The 17332-nt window shown below is 48.4% G+C and overlaps 1 protein-coding gene across 1 annotated transcript in view; it reads left to right on the forward strand.

Moving 5' to 3' along the window:
• Window positions 1-17332, forward strand: part of LOC119052031 (sialic acid-binding Ig-like lectin 8) — a 32415-nt gene that overhangs the window by 5186 nt on the left and 9897 nt on the right. The window contains exons 6-16 of the mRNA XM_053659678.1: window positions 1118-1211; window positions 1534-1555; window positions 6662-6691; window positions 7248-7290; window positions 13750-13833; window positions 13902-14285; window positions 14492-14767; window positions 14996-15043; window positions 15891-16139; window positions 16761-16857; window positions 17165-17261. Coding sequence (XP_053515653.1) covers window positions 1118-1211; window positions 1534-1555; window positions 6662-6691; window positions 7248-7290; window positions 13750-13833; window positions 13902-14285; window positions 14492-14767; window positions 14996-15043; window positions 15891-16139; window positions 16761-16857; window positions 17165-17261 — 1424 coding nt within the window. The remainder of the gene's footprint in view (window positions 1-1117; window positions 1212-1533; window positions 1556-6661; window positions 6692-7247; window positions 7291-13749; window positions 13834-13901; window positions 14286-14491; window positions 14768-14995; window positions 15044-15890; window positions 16140-16760; window positions 16858-17164; window positions 17262-17332) is intronic.

Consider the following 17332-nt stretch of genomic DNA (forward strand, 5'->3'; position numbering starts at 1 on the left):
GGGTTCACTGAAGCCAGCGGTTGCTTGTTTGATAGCATTTGGGAAGTTGTGAACCATGAGCCAAGGTCAGCTATTCATATGGAAAAGCAGGTTGGGTGGACCCATAAGTTGGGTGGGGCAGAGTCTCTGGAGATCTCCAAGGTGGGTCAAAGAGTGTTAACCAGGTGATGGAGTCTCAGGTATGGCACCAGCCTGCCGGCTCTGTGGATCAGTGGAGGGAGGGCTCAGAAAAGGAGCAATGGCCAATACTTTCCCTGATGCCAGGCACTTCAGCCTCTCTCAGTATGCCGCTGGGGCCCTTCTAGGGGCCATCTGGCACTTGAGCTCAGAGGGAGTGAGTCAGAGTCGATGAGTCTGTGTGTAGGTTCTTTAAGAGGAAGTGCTTAGTGATCCAGCATTTTCTTCTACTGATGCAATTTCCCCTGATTTTTGCATCCAGAAGTTGTAGGGACTTACCTTTGTGGCACTGGAACCCTGGACTGGGGGCGCCCAGAGTGGGGCTAGGTTTGCTTGCTCCTGAGATATCCCTGTGGGCTGTTTATCTACCACACATGGGTAAGAGACCAGCCTGTTCCATGTCTCTGCCGCTCCTCCTGGTCTGGATGGATGTGGTTCCTTTAATTCTGTGTTTGTCAGACTCCCATTCAACTCGATTCTGATGGTTCTGAGTGATGGTTTTTCTATATTTTAGTTGTAATTTTGCTGTGTTTATGCAAAGAGGGGAGCCATGTCTGCCTATGCCACCATCTTGACTGGAAGGAAGCCCCATTTGAATTTTGGTTGTTCAGTTGTAAGAGTTGTTTATCTGCACTGGAGATACTAATCCTTATCAATTCGATGATTAGCAAACATTTTTCCTATTAAACAGGTTGGCTTTTCACTTTGTCCATAGTGTTAATTAGTAATAGAATGTTTTATTTCGCTGAATTCCAACTTAGGCCTTTTACTATCTGTGGAACCACTGGTGGACAGATCAGGGTCAGGGGTGAGGGCAAATGTCATTGGAATCCAGTGATGCAGTAAGGCTTGGAAGGTGACCTTCGGATTCCTAGTGGCAGTGGAAGGACACCGGATTGTGGTTCAGCAGATGACTTTGTCCACAACCTCTTTCTTGTAGGAAAATCAGGGCCTATGGCAGTGGTGGTACTGGTGGCCACTGTGGAAGCTGTTGTGAAGATACTGCTCCTCCTCCTCTGCTTCATCGTCCTCATGTGAGCTCTACCCCAGTGGGGAGGAAGGGGAGAGAATGGCAGGGGGCATGTGGCTGAGTCTATAAACAGAGGTGGGGATGCCCAAAAATCAGGGGTGGGACTGTCTTGAGTTCAGCATTGGTGGGTGAGGTCTCACCATGGACAGCTACTGTGAGGGTCCTGGCTGGAGGTACCTGCTGTGCTCCAGACAATCTGTGGGGTCACACCAGCCCTCTCCTACTTCAGTCTCCCTCCATTTCCTGGACAGGGAGAAGGGGATTGGGTCTGCTGCAAACTGTAGCCTGAACCAGATGGACTGAAAGACCTTGATCTCTTCTCTCAGGGTCAGGTACCACTTGATGAAGGTGACGAGGCCCACACAGGTCATGGAGAAAGCCAGCACTGTCTCAAGTTAATCTGTCAGGTGAGTATGGTAGGTGTCTCACCACCCAACATCCCTCTGACACCTCCTGCAGTATGGTCCCTGGCATTCCTCCACTCAGCATTTGTAAAACTTGAGCTGCTACCTTGCTCCCCCAATGCACTTCTCTGCTCAGGTCACCATGACAGTGAAGACTTGGTGGCTGCCTTCTCTAATACTAGGTCTGGGTGGCATTTCTCCACTTTGCCCTCCCTCTCTTCTCCCCATTCTGGGAAGTCACTAAGACTTGTCCATCCTTCTTCCTAATAACAGCTGAACTTGATGCCCTCTCCTCCACTTCAAAGCCTTTGTAGTTCCTGTGGCCTCCTCTTCTCCCTGAGTTTTAAACATACCAACCTTCTACCTCCAGATCCTGTTGCCTGAGATGTACCATCCACTTCCTGCAGGGTTTCACCAGCAGCATTTCTTCTCCATGGCCAGAGATTAGGTGCAATCAGCAGGGGCTGGATGAAGGCCTGGCATGGTCTGTCCACTGCTGGACTGTTTTTTTAAACAAATTCCTTCATGTCCCTGAATCTCACACCATCTCACACCAGCTGAGTCAGGGCCTTTATGTCTCTGAGACTTTGCATGTGTAGTTCCTTCTGCTGAAATGCCCTTCCCTTTCCTACATCTCCAAGGGCTGACCATTACTCCAATCAATTAAAAGTCAACTCATGTTATGTGTGTGTGTGTGTGTTCATGTGTGTGTGAATCCTGGGTAGCTCTGAAAGAAACCAAAATCAGCCCAATTTTTACAGACCCCTTAGGAAGTATAACTGAACACCTAGGAGGTGGCAGCCTTGTTGTAGGCACTGAGGACGCAACCATGACCCAGCATCAAAACTTTCTCTCATCTAGAAGCTGGCATTCTGAAGACAAGAGGATGGATGCAGCTAATTAAATAAAATTATTAGAGCATGCTGAATGGTCATATGTGTTTAGGGAGGAAAGATGCAAGAAAAAGATCAGGTGACATGAGGGGATAATCTGGGGCCTCTGAGAGTATGAACTCTGATGTTTGAACAAATTCCTGAGGATGGTGAGAAGACTTGTTTTCCCAACGTAGAGATGTATTTAGTAATAATATATTACATGAGGGGAGCCCCCCAATTGGAATTATCTTCTGGAGGGCATGCCTTTGGAGTGCACCTGGCTTCCACCACTAGGTGAGTGTTCTAGAAACCAATGTGTTTCAGTGCGCCATGGGGTGTTGTTGTGAGAGACTATATACGGCGATTTTGTTTGAAGACTCTTTCAATGCCTTTGCCCACTTACAGGTGGGTGATTTGTGAGTGCACCTGGCCACACTGTGCTGAGTTTTCAGCTCCATTTTACTAAAAATGGCATGATCCTCCTGCCATCCCATTGCAATTCTTTTAATTTTTCCCTGAGTAATTGTTTTTTGTTGTTGTAGTTGGCTGTCTCTTGAAAACAGTCCTTAAAAGGAGATGTATTGCCAATGGAAAGAGATGTAACAAAAAATGGCAGAAGTGCTAAAAGCTTTAAATTAGGCAAGTTCAAATACTGTTTTGAGCAGAGGAATAAAAAGGCTTGATAAATGTATTGCATCCAATGGACAGTAAATTGAAAATGATTGAAGTTTGAACATGTAAGAATAACTAAACTATTTTTATAAATAAGTTTGTGTGTTTTTGGTCATTCCCGATCACATGTTATCTAAAGAAGTTAGTCAATTAAATGCTATAAAGCAAAGAAGGCACACCAGGACCAACAGGGAAGTGTTCTGCCCCTCAGCTAATTGGATGCCCTAAACGCAGCCTGTGTCCTGAGACATCCTGGAGCTCATTCTGAACTGGGATGCACAGAGCTTCCCCTTTATTCTCTCTGAGGCCAGAGTGAGAGTGGGTGCCTGTGGCTCCAGAGACAACATGAGAAGCCCCCTCACTCCTAAACCCCTACTTCTTGGTTTCTTCCCTCTCTTTGTCTAAAACCACCTCCCACAGACATCTGTGGCCTCCTTATCCACAAATCAAGGGCCACTGTAGGCTCCCTTTACTTCCTTGAGTCTGTTTATCCTGCCTACAAAAATCTACCATCCCTGGTCCTTCTGCATCTCTGACCAACCACTAACAATCAATCCCCCAGGCAAGTTCTTCCTCAAAGTTCTGTCTTCTCCCTGAAAACTCCTCTTTAAATGAAGTCAGTGGAACCACACTGCAACTTTCAAGTCTACCCCCCAAACCAGGATAGCTCCAAGAAGAATCATTTTGGTTGACTCAGGAAGCAGAGAGAAGGATAAGGGAACACCAGACTACTGATAGGAGAGTCCACATGTCTTCACATTTCTTTCTCTTAGGCAGACCACCACTTTTGACCACTCCCAGGCTTGGATCCTGTGCTAGAGACATGAGACCCCTTTCATGGCTGGGCGATCTCTGAGCACAGGACCCGGCACTATTTCAGCACCACGAACAGCACCATCCTGGTGCCTGGAGCCCACCAGGTCTATCATCTGTACTGGGAGGACAGGCATTCTCGTCATGCTGAGTCATGTTCATTGCATCACAGGCAACCTGCTTCACAATAAGGCTGGGAGGAGGGGAGAGTTTACTCTGTCGTAGCAAAGTAAGGGTATGCAGAGACAAAACATTTTTACATCATCAGCCCACCAGGACAAAAATTTGGTATCAACTATTTTATGCATAATGATCCCTGAAGGTTGCGTGATCACAGAAAACCATCCAGCTCAGTGTCTCCTATGTGTGTGGGGCCAGGAACCCCTGGGCCCTGAGCACACTAGGCAGACCCAGGAGAGCTCATGGTGTGGGACACTCAATGCCTGGTTCCTGGGGACCGGGGCTTAAGGAGAGGGACAGGAGGAATTCCAGAATCTACCTTCGCTATTTTTGTGTCTTTAGATGTGGGGAGAGCCAACACCTACTACACCTTTAATGACTAAAGAAGAACTTTACATTTATGTCTCAAGTACTCCATGCCTCTCAACATCACACCTCTCAAGAACACAGTACAAATGAGAAAAAAAATCTTTCTTCTTTGGGACTAGCTGGTACTGGGGTTTCTGCCACTTCAGAGTAGCACTGGGTGTGTGGGAGCAAGGATGGGAAGGAGGAGGTCAGCTATAGGTTGCTCTCATGTTCTCAGAGTCAGGGTTCTGCCCAGAAGCCTTCCTGATCAAATCATCATGAATTCAAGATCTCCACCATTCCCTCAGCTCTCACAAGCAGAAGTCTTGGAGGCCAAGAGGCATAGCCTCATCACGAAAGTGCTGAGTACTTTAAGTACTCAGAGTTTGATGCTACCCTCGTTGAGGAGCCCAGAGCTTCTCTGGTAAAGCAAGACTTCAGACACTGATTCTTATGGAGTAAATACTTCTCTAGTTACTGGATTATAAATGATATTATGGATATTCTTAGCTGTGGACAGTAATGGGGCTTTAGTTTTAGGCAGATTGGATTGAGTTCTAACTTCACTGCTTCTAAGAGCGTGACAACAAGAACATCAGTCACTTTACCTCTCTGTACCTCAGTTTCCTGTGCTGTTGATGAGGGGAGACCAACCCCATCTCACAAGGGTGTTATGACACATGGAAAGTACTGTATGCAGGTCCTCATACAAGGTGTGTGTTCACTGTGTGCAGGATCTTTATCCCTCAAAAAAGCAAGTTCCTGCCCACGACTTACTATATTGCTAGAAGCACTAAGACTTGCTATGCATTACATAAACTCTTGGTTCAATAAAAGGAGCCAAACATTCCCCAGCAATATTTCTACCAGACATTGAAAAAGAATACACTCTTACACAGAATCAAACGAAGAGATAACAGTGTAGTACGGCAGTGGAATTTTCCTGATCCAGAAGATTCACCTTTTGTCCAAAAGCAGGACTATGGGGAGAAATGTTAGGCTGAGAAAACCTGACAATTTTTACTGAGATTCCCCAATAGAGACATCGTCCTAGTCGGATGAGTGAACAGACCTGAGTGAAGTTAATGAGAACACTTCCAAGAGAAGACGCCTTATTTATCCCTGGTTCAGTAATTGAGGTTTTCCTGACCTTAGTGTCTTCTGTTATATTGTTAGGAGGTCTGGTTCTGGGACACACCTCAATGCAAGACACATCTCTGGGTTGTCGGAAAGAACTCTCACACGCATTGGAGTCTCAGAAGAGACCGTAGAGTTCTGGACCCCAGGAAGTCTCTGGTGAACCCTATGTGAGTTGCACCCTCTTTCTCTCCCCTTGGGGTCACTCCACCTTGGACACTTGAGTCTCAAAGAAGTGGAATGAAGGCAGCATCCACTCCACAAACACTGACTAAGAGTGAAGGGGAAGATAACATGTCTTTACCACATTTTTATACTGCCTGTGTTGAAAATGAAAATGTGAAACATAATCACATAAATACTATGCACACATATTAGTCTGGTCTCAGTTCCGTTCAGGCCCTCAGTGGATTGGACATGCTGCCCCGCCCCCCCCACACTCGGGAAGGGCATTCCCTTTGCTGAGCCCACAAATTTAATATTCTCATCTCACCTGGAAATACCCTCAGAGAAACAACCACAAGTAATGTTTAATCTCTGCAGCTCATGGCCCAGTAGTGGTGACCTTACACTGGCATACACGGCAAATAGTCAGTATAGTAGCATACACAGGCTGCATGCAGTGTGAGACACACCACTTCCTGCTTCAGCTCCGCATCAGCACCACGGACAGCATCGCCACCCTTCTCTAGGGATCCCCAGGAGCCACCTGTGTGCTTTGGGCAGATGGAGCGCCTCCTATGGGTGGTAGACTGGCCAGTGCTGGGGCAGAGGTGGTTTGGGTCACAAGCAGCACCTCACTGGGTAGCTGGTGCAGTATCTCCAGTGCAGTGGGAGAACAGTGGGATTGGGAATAGCTCACCTGAGCCCAGGAATTCCCAGAATCACCTGCAGGATGGATGTCCCTTGTGACTTCTGGAGAGTCCCTACCTTGTCCACACTGGCTATTTCTCGCCGATAGCTCACCTTCCAGTCCACAGAGGGAGAGCTGAGCTCAGCCCCAGCCTGTGCCTCCCCCCTCACAGCCACCCGTCCTACACAACCGGAAGTGTCAGGTAACCTGCCTGTCTGCCAACCAGCTGTTGCTCTTCTCAAAGTTAAGGACTAGATCTCTCCTACTCACCCCTTTACTGGAAGCCTGAGGGCACAGTGTAGATGGTTGTTGAATGAATGAATGAGTAAAATTTCCTTCTTCACCTCATGGGAGGAGTTGACAATTCTTCCCTGTCAGCTTAACAGAAGCTTCCTGTTTTCTTTCTTTTTAAAAATTGTATTTATTTATCTTTATATGGAGGGAAAGGGAGGGGAATAGGAGGGAGAGAAATATCAATCTGTGGTTGCCCCTCATGTGCTCCCCACCAGGGACCTGGTTCTCAACCCAGGCATGTGCCTTGACTGGGAATAGAACTGGTGACCATGTGGTTTGCAGGCTGTTGCTCAATCCACTGAGCCACACCAGCCAGGGCAAGCATCCTGATTGCAAACCCAACATATCCTGAGCAGGCAAACATTGATGAAGAGGCTACCTGTGAGCACAGTGGTGCATGAGACAGGGCACTACTGTGATTTAGGCAATTCCCTCGACACTCTGGACCTCTGTGTCTTCTGCAGATCAAAGAGGTGGAGCCAGAAGGCTTCCCAGATCTGATGGCCTGTGGGTTAGAGGTTCCTCTTGTGCTGGCAGTTAGATTGTCTGTGGTTTCTCTGTGCCTCTTTCTCTCATTGTTCTGCAAATCTGGGACAGCTAAAAACAGACTGATGTGGTCCATCCCATCTGACCTCAGAGATGCTGCAACCGAGTCCTGCTGGGAGAGAGTGAGTTGGTCAGAACAGGGGCCCAGGAGGGATGTGGGGCTGCAGGTAGGATACATATGGAAACTGCAGGATTCAGTGATAGTGTGGGAATGTCTATGCATGCTCCACCCTGCTGCCTCCCTCCTTGGTGATCACAGCTCTGACTCCAGTCCATGCTGTCTGGAAAGGTTCTGGGAGGGACATATTATGGAATGGGCAGATTCCTGAACTTGATGGGTCCCTGAACAGTCTCTAATATTTTCTATATGAAGGTTCTTAAAATGTATGCAAAGCTGTAGTATTAAAGGTCACATGCTTGGGTAACAATAAAAACACAAAGGAGACCAAGGACACAATTAAATTTAAAGTGAGGACAGGGGCTCCTTTTGTGGGATTGGATTTGGTGATAATGGTGGATCCAGGACAGGTCCTGGGTTGCCCACAATGTTATGTTTCTTTCTTATTGACTTATTTAGTGCTAGAGAGGGAAGGAGGGAGTGAGAAAGGGAGAGAAACGTGGATGTGAGGGAGAAACATCGATACGTAGCATCTCATAAGCACCCCAACCTGGACCAAAGCCACAGTCCAGGCAAGTGCTCCAACAGGAATAATGGGTGACCTTTTGCTTTGCAGGATGCCACCCAACTCACTGATGCATGCCTGTCAGAGCAAAGTAAATGCATCTCTATGTCCTTAAGAGTGTTTATTTGTTGATGAGTCACTGAGTTGTTCTTATGGGGGCATTCCTCTGTATATGTCTTATGTTTCTACCCCCCCAAAATGTATCAAGAACACCGACATGAGTCAGAGGAGGTGCTGCCTCATATGGGTCCTCCCACTTTCTTGTAGACCCCTCCAGCCATACAGTGGAAAAATAACCATCTGTGAGAAGAGGTGTGTGTCTCCTCTCTCAGCATGTCCTCATGTCCCTGTGGGCAGAGGACTCCCAGGCTGGCATTCCTCACTCTGAGGGTCCTCCCCACAGAGTGCTGGGGGCCGAGTCTGCACTGGCAAAGCCCCCGAGGTTGGAAGACCCAGCCATGCTCTGAAGCAATGAGAATTATGGCCCGTGAGGTACCAGTGATGCAAACAGCCACCACAAAGGGGGAAGTGTTTACCTGTTTTGAAATTGCTCCTTCCTTCCTTTCTGCACACTCTTTCCTATCAAACGCCTCAGCACAAAGAATCCCAGCTTCTGTTTACCATGCATCTTGCCAGTGGGTCTCTCTTTGATGTCCCTGGTGTGTGTTAACACACAGAAGCCCCAACTCTCTACCCCAGTGTCCCCCCTTCCCTGTCTTACTGAGACCCCACCTCCAACCAGGGTGTGAGTGACAAGGTGACTCCTGGGACAGTGTGTGACCTTGTGAGTGGGGAGAATATGCCCACCATGTAGATATTGAGGCAGGAAAGATAATTGGCTTCCTCAGCCCCCCTGGACCCAGGCCATCTCCCACGTTTCCGAGCCCCAGTCTTGTCTGGGCTGACCCCCTCACATCCTACAGCCTGTGACTAGGGGGTTTGGCTAGAGAGACCCATTTCTACTTTGCATAAAATGGTTTCTTTTGGTCTGTATGCCTGTTCTTGTTCCAGTAACAGGCCGTTTTCATTTCAATGGATTTGTAGTATAGATTGTTGCTCCAAATTTGTCCTCCTTTCTCAGGATCGCTGAGGTTATTCGGGAATGTTTTGGAGGGTTCCTTACAATTTTTAAAAAATATTTGTTTTACATATGTGAAATATTCCATTGTTATTTTAACAGGATTTGTATTTGGTTTTTAGATTTCTTTGAGTAGTATGCACATTTTCATGATGTTAATTCTTCCAGTCTGTGAACACTGTATATGCTTCCACTCATTTGTATCTTCCTCTGTTTTTCTTCAATGTCTTATAGTGTTTTCTGTACATGTCTTTTACTCTCTTGGTTACATTTATTCCAAGTACCTTATTTTTGTGTTGCAATAGTCAATAGGATTATTTTCTTAGTTTCTCTTTCTGATAATTCATTATTGCTATAAAAATGGCCACCGATATATGCATACAAATTTTGCGTATTGCTACTTTGCCAAATTAATTCATTAGATCTAGAAGTTTTCTGGTGGAGCTTTTAGCGACATCTATTGATGGAAGAGAACACGGCACCCAGAAACCAGCCCAGAGCTTTATGGACATTTAATATTTGACAGAGAGTCAAGAGCATACAATGGAGTCAAAACAGTCTCTTCAAAAAAAGGGTGTTGGGAGGACTTCGGCCAAGATGGAGGCATAGGTGGAAACACTTTACCTTCTCGCACAACCAAATTTAAAAACAATAAAGTTTTAGCAACAATAAACGTAGCCAAGCCACAGAAAATCAAACAATATGGAGTCCGACAACAATAAACCACTCAGCTAAACCAGCGAGAGGGGCAGAGATAGCAGCGGAGCAGGTCAGGCTAAAAAGATCCCCTGACCCGGGCGTGCAGGCAGATCCCAGTGAAGGCGCGGGGGGCACAGGCTGGCTGACCGGGGTCATGCATTTGCTCACAGATAAACCAGTGAAGGGATGAGCATTGAGAAAGATCTAGCAGGCCCAAGTGCAAAGCGGGCAGGCTGACCACGGTCACATATTTGTGCAGATAAACAGGCCGGGGTGGGGCGAGTGGTGAGGTGAACCAGGAGAAAACAGAGAGGACTGCTATTGCTCCCTCTCTGACGCCGCCCCCACATACAGCATCACAAACCAGCAACCTGGGTGGCCCCATCCTGGTGAACACCTAAGGCGCCTCTCCTCAAACATAACAGGCACAAACAGATCAAAACATGGCTCAAGAACTCAGAGCCCCAGAGCCAATAAATCTAAGCAAACAAGAAATTGCCAACCTATCAGAGGCACAGTTCAAAACACTGGTGATCAGGATGCTCACAGAATTGGTTGATTTTAGCCACAAATTAGAGGAACATATGAAGGCTAAACTAATTGAAATAAAGGGAAATGCACAGGAAAGCAATAGTGATGGAAAGGACACTGGGAATCAAATCAAGGGAGCGGACCAGAAGGAAGAAAAAAATGACCAAACAGAAAAATATGAAGAAACAAGAATTCAAAATAATGAGGAGAGGCGAAGGAATCTCCAGGACATCTTTAAATGCTCCAACATCCGAATTATAGGGGTACCAGAAGGGGAAGAGGAACAGTCATGAGTGAAAACCTTATTTGAACAAATAGTAAAGGAGAACTTCCCCATTCTGGCAAAGGAAATAGACTTCCAGGAAATCCAGGAAGCTCAGAGAGTCCTAAAGAAGTTGGACCCAAGAAGGAACACACCAAGGCATATCATAATTACATTAGCCAAGATTAAAATGAAGGAGAGAATCCTAGAAGCAGCAAGAGATAAGGGGACAGTCACCTACAAAGGAGTTCCCATCAGACTGTCAGCAGATTTCTCAAAAGAGACCTTAAAGGCAAGAAGGGGCTTGAAAGAAGTATTCCAAGTCATGAAAACCAAAGATCTACAACCAAGATTGCTCTATCCAGCAAAGCTTTCATTTAGAATGGAAGGACAGATAAAGTGCTTCTCAGATAAGATCAAGTTAAAGGAGTTCATCATCACCAAGCCATTATTATATGAAATGTTACAGGGATTTATCTAAGAAAAAGAAGATAAAAAAGATGAACAGTGAAAGGACAGCAAACTCACAGTTATGAACAACCACACCTAAAACAAAAGCAAACTAAGAGGACAGCTAGATCAGGCGTGAACCATAGAAAGAACAATCCCATGGAGTGTTAGCAACAGGGGAGTGGGAGAAGGAGAAGGGGGGGGAGAAGGTACAGAAAATAAGTAGCATAGACCATACATAGAAAATAGATAGGGGAGAGGGTAAGCATAGTAGGGGAAATACAGAATCTAAAGAACTTGAGACATGTGGTCATAAACTAAAGGGGGGGAATGGTGAGGGAGGGGTTGGCAGGGTGGAGGGGAATGAAGGGGGAAATAGAACAAATGTAATGGCATAATGAGTCAAATTTTTAAAAAGCATGTTGGCAAAGTTAGGTAAATACATGCAAAAAATAAAATCAGATCACCAGTTTACACCATACGCAAGAATAAACTCAAAATGGATAACATGTAAGTCACCAGACCATAAAAATCCTAGAAGAAAACACAGGCAGTAAAATTGCAGACATCTCACACAACAATACTTTTTCTGTTATATCCCCAAGGGCAAGGGAAGCAAAGCAAAGAAGAAATAAGGAAATGGGACCACATCACACTAAGAACTTCAGCACAGCAAACAAAACCATCCACATAATGGAAAGGGAAACCAGGGTATGGGAGAATATGACTGCCAGTGATATATCTGGTAAGGGATTAGTTTCCAGATAGGTCATGAACTTACACCACCCAACACCAGGAAGATAAACAATCCAATTTAAATATGGGCAGAGGGTCTTGGCTGGTGTGGCTCAGTTGGTTGGAACTTTGTCACATAACCAAATGGTTGTGGATTTGAGGTCTGGCCAGAGCACCTACCTAGGTTATAGGTTCAATCCCCATTCTGGGCACATCAGGAGGCAAACAATGAGCATTTCTCTCTCACATTGATGTTTCTCTCTCTCTGGGTCCCTGTCCCTTGCTCTCTCTCTAAAAGCAATGAAAAATTTTCCTAGGTGAGGGTAAAATAAATTTTAAAAAATGGACAGAAGACCTGAATGGACACAAATGCTTCTCCATAGAGGACACACAGATGGCCCACAGACATATGAAAAGATGTTCAGTGTCACTAATTATCAGAGTGATGCAAATTAAAAGTACAATGAGGTATCACCTCATACCTGCCCAAAAGACTACCATCAATAAGTCAACAAACAACAAGTGCTGGAGAGGAAGTGGAGAAAATGTGACCCTAGTGCACTGTTGGTGGGAAGGCAGGCTGGTGCAGCCCTTGTGCAAAACACCATAAAGTTTCTTCAAAAAAAGTAAAAAAGGAACTGCCTTTTGACCCAGCAACCCTAATTCTCAGAATATATACTCTATGAATCCTGAACCACCCATCATATATAATATATATACATCTATGTTCATTGCAGCATTATTTACAATAGCCAGATCTGGAAACAGCCCAAGTGTCCATCAGCAGTTGAGTGGATGAAAAACACTGGTACATTTACACAGTGGAATACTACTCAGCTGTAAAAAAGGAGCTCTTACCCTTGTGATAGTGTGGATGGACCTGAAGATTATTATGCTAAGAGAAAGGAGCCAGTCAGTGAAAGACAAACAGTGTATGATCTCACATTTCTAGGTGGAATCAGTGAACAAAACAAACTGATGAACAAATAGAACCAGAGGCATGCATACATACACCAGACAACAGACCTCAGATGGGAAGGTGAGGGGGACTGGGTGAAAGGAGATAAAAAGTTTAGCTATGTCCTGGCTGGTGTGGGTCAGTGGACTGAGCACTGGACTGTGAAGCAAATGCCCCCAGTTCAACTTCCAGTCAGGACACAAACCTGTGTTGTGGGCCAGGTCACCAGCTGGGGACATGTGGGAGGCAACTGATCTATGTATCTCTAGCACATTGATGTTTTCCTTCCTCCTTTTCTTCTTCCCTTCAACCCTCCCTCTCTCTCAAAAAATGGTTAGGAGAACATATATGCAAAGCCCAGGACACAGAGAATAGTGTGGTGAAGGTCAGGGTGTTGTGGGGGCTGGGTGGAGGTGGGTAAAGTGGGGGAAATGCGGGGCATGTGTAATACCATCAACAATAAGTACAGGAAGTGCCCTCCCTGGAGGAGGGCATGAAGGGAAGCAGGAAGTATGCCACAGACAGAGGGGTGTGACTTGGTAGTCTGTCACCCTCCCTGGCCTCAGGGCTTTCAGGAGTAGATGTGGGGAGCAGATGGCTGAACTGGAAGGGCTGTCCTGCCCCTGACAGGGTCCCTCTGCACCTTCTCTGATGAGTGTCACTGCTGTGACCTCACCCTCACCTTCCTGTGCAGCCTTCTGTCACTATTGCAATACTTAGTTCTAGTTTGTGAGAGACGCACCCTGAGAACCAAACTCTCCCAGAGGGAACATGGCACTGCCAGCCCCAGAGAGGCTGCTGCTGTGGGAGCTGCAGTGGGAGAGGGGGGCTGAGGGAGGGTTGTCCAGGCAGCTGTGCAAACTCTATGGGCTGCAGGGTGTCTGCCTGCTGTGCACAGAGAGGGGCAGAGCTCCAGCTCTGAGGTTCCTCCTCTGTGGACAAGGAGGCCCCATGTTCCTCCTCAGCTTCTGTGGTCACCATGCACCCTCCTCCCGCTGTCTTCCTCCTTTTCACACACACACAGGCACCCAGACACCTCCAGAGATGCTGCTGCCGCTGCTGCTGCCACTGCTGCTGCCACCCCTGCTGCCGCCCCTGCTGTGGGCAGGTGAGTGCCCAAGGGTCTGAGTGGGGCAGGTGGTGTGGGGGCTGTGGCTGACCCTTCCTTCTCTGCAGGGTCCCTGGCTCAGAAGCCCGAATACATGCTGCAAGTACAGGAGTTGGTGACAGTGCAGGAGGGCCTGTGTGTCTTCGTGCCCTGCAGTGTGTCCTACCCCCAGGAAGGCTGGACTGAGGCTGACCCAGCTTATGGCTTCTGGTTCCTGGAAGGAGCTCATGTACACAACGATGCTCCAGTGGCCACGAACAAACAAGATCGTGAAGTGCAGAAGGAGACCCAGGGCCGATTCCTCCTCACTGGGGATCCTGGGAACCACAACTGCTCCCTGGACATCAGACACGCCAGGAAGACAGATGATGGGTCGTACTTTTTTCGGGTGGAGAGAGGAATTAAGCTAAAACATTCTTTCATACAGCAGAAACTCACCGTGCATGTGACGGGTAAGGAACAGTCTCCTGGAGAGGAGGCCACAGGGAAAGTTCAAAGTGACCCTGGGGCAGGGCTGGGATGACCCCATGCTGGGAGGTAATTGGGGGTGCAGCCTGTCAGGGCTCAGAGGGAGGGGCTGGACCAAAGCCTGAGGTTTCTCTCAGGGCTGCACATGGCACCCTCATCCTGATGCCCTGTCCATCCTTCTCCTCACCAGCCTTGACCCACACACCTGACATCCTCATCCCAGGAACCCTGGAGTCTGGCCGCCCCACAGACCTGACCTGCTCTGTACCCTGGGCCTGTGAGCAGGGCACGCCCCCCCTCTTCTCCTGGACATCAGCTACTCACCCTTCCCTGGTCCCCATGACCCACAACTCCTCAGTGCTCACCCTCACCCCACGGCCCCAGGACAATGGTGCCACCCTGACCTGTGAGGTGACCTTGCTTGGTGCCAGAGTGACCATGAAGACAATCCACCTCAATGTGTCCTGTGAGAACTGGACCCAGACATGGGGTCCCTGATGGGGGCCTGAGGGCAGCAGGATGGGTGGGGGTCAGGGCCTCAGACACTGGGTGCTTGGCCCTGAATCTGCTCTGGGATGGGGTCAGGGGCATGCCTGCTTCCTCCTTTCCCCCATTTAAGCAGCTTCTGGGGGCAAAGAGCCAATGTGCCCTGATCTCACCATTGACTTTGGTCCCCAATGTCTTTCTGTCCCAGACTCTCCACAGAACATGACTGTAACTTTCCTCCGAGGAAACGACTCAGGTAGGAAGAAGCTTGTCATGGGCTGTGGGGAGCAGAGCCTCTTCCAAACCAGGGCAATGTGGGTCCTACCTTGTCCTGAGTTCACCCCAGTGACCAGACTTCCCCATGTGGGGGAACCCAGAGATTACCCCCCCCAGGCTTCTGCAAGCAGCTGGTCCATCACTCCCTCCCCACCCCACCCTGATGACTCTCCTGGCCCCTGTCAGCTGCACCAGGAGAACGAGGCACCACCCACATGCAGAGCAGCCCCTCAGGGCCCCTGACCTTCCCTCTCCTGATGAGTCCTCCAGGCTCATGTTTTAATTTCCCTCTGATAGTTTAATTGATAAGTTTTAAACAGGTAATATAGTCACAGGACCTACAGTTGAGAAGGTGCTGAAGTGTGTCCTCAGATGCCCAATCTCCTCTGGGCACATGAACAGTGTCCACGTGCTGCTGTGAACCTTGGTTGGTCCACCTGAAGGATCTGACAGGTCCTTCAACATCAGTAGGATCAATGTCGTCCTTCCTCCCCATGACAGTGGCTTATTCCACAGCACGGAGGGCTGTGGCCATGTCCATGTCATCTACCAGTGGAGAACCATGGGTCTTCTCTTGTTCTAACCTAAACTCTGCAAGGAGTTCTCCTGTGTCTGCTCTCCCACCTGTGCCTGTGTTCCTCTGTGGGATAAGTTGCTAAAGTCAGAATACAGCTACTTCACATGTTCTTTCTCGTTTTGAGAGAAGTGGTCAAGCTGCTCTGCACAGAAGGTAGACAGTCATTCCCACCAGGCAGGGGTGACAGAGTTTGTCAGACTCTCCACTGCCCTCGGTGTCACTCTGACCCTCTGTTTCTCTCTTTCTGCAGCACCCAGAGTCCTGGAGGATGGGTCATCTGTTGAAGTCATGGAGGGTGAATACTTGCGTCTGGTCTGTGAAGCTGACAGCAACCCCCCTGCCCAGTTGAGCTGGACACGAAGGGACTGTATCCATAGCTCCCCTAAGCCTGGGGTCCTGGAGCTGCCCAGAGTGCAGGCTGGAGATGAAGGGAAATTCTCCTGTCAGGCTGAGAACCCTCAGGGCTCCCTGCACCTCTCTGTGAACCTCCTTCTGCCCAGTGAGTGCACCAGGGGATTGGGGAGTGGCTGGGGGAAGTCAGCAACCACCGCACCCCCACATCCATCCAGCAGCCCCTGAACAAGAGAGGGGAGCTCAGCTCTGGTGTGGGCAAGGCTATGAAGCCTGAAATTTCCATGGGAACCAATGTGTTTCTGTCTTCCTGCTGCCTGGCCATAACTGTGGACTGGAGTGAGGCTGGGAGGGAGAAGCAAGAGGATGGAGCTGGGTCTTGGGAGAGGCTATGGGTCTTGGACAGGTTTGGGACACAAAGTCCTTGCTTTTCAGGCCACGATGTGAATTGGGCCAATGAGACATTGATAAACCAAGGAAACCTCAGTAATCAAGATATTAGCACAGAGCAGTATTTCTTCTTCACAAAAAGGGAATGCACAATAAATTTCACAAAGATCACACTGTGTACATTTGAAATGAATCCAGGCCAGGACCCAGCTCTTGTAGGCCTCCCTAGCCTCACCCTCAACCCCACCCTCTCCCTTGTTCTTGTATTTTGCTTCCGACAATGGAGCGAGAAAACAGAAGTGTAGCGTCCCTCAGAGAGTGGGAGGGGAAAAGACTGTGTTCTCTGATGGATATCACCAGTAATAGTTCAATCTCTCAGGAGGAAATCATGGGCCTTTAACGGGAGTGACGCTGGGGGCCATCGTGGGAGCAGGCGTCAGCACTTTGCTCTTTCTGTTCTGCATCATCGCCATCATGTGAGCTCCAGCCGTGGGGAGGGAGGACGTGCCCTGGTCTGCGGAGGGCAGGAGGCCATGGAACCCCGGAACCCAGAGCTGGGGGGACGTGGGGGGTCCAGAATCTGAAGCGAGGGCAGAAAGCAGGTCCCTGGCACCTGGGTGGTGTCACAAACCTCTGGTTCCAGGAGAGGGGAGCCCGCATTCTCAATCCCCACACCACCTCAGTCACCCCCAGCCCCTTAAGAGAGAAAAGACAGGAAGCATCAGTCCGTCTACTGCACCCCAAGCTGGCCAGACTGAATCACTCTCTGGTCTCTTCACTCAGAGTGAGGTCCTACAGGAAGAAAGCGTTGAGGCAAGCAGCAGACACGGGGGACACAGGCATGGAGGGTGCAGTTGCCACCACAAGCACAATCTCTCAGGTACGTGACCTGGACGTCTCATCATTCAGCATCCTGCCTGGACATCTCCAGGATGGCCCCTTGGGTTGCTC

This window comes from Artibeus jamaicensis, unplaced genomic scaffold (assembly GCF_021234435.1).
Source record: "Artibeus jamaicensis isolate MK-2021 breed Jamaican fruit bat unplaced genomic scaffold, CSHL_Jam_final scaffold_804, whole genome shotgun sequence".
Taxonomy (NCBI): Eukaryota; Metazoa; Chordata; class Mammalia; order Chiroptera; family Phyllostomidae; genus Artibeus; species Artibeus jamaicensis.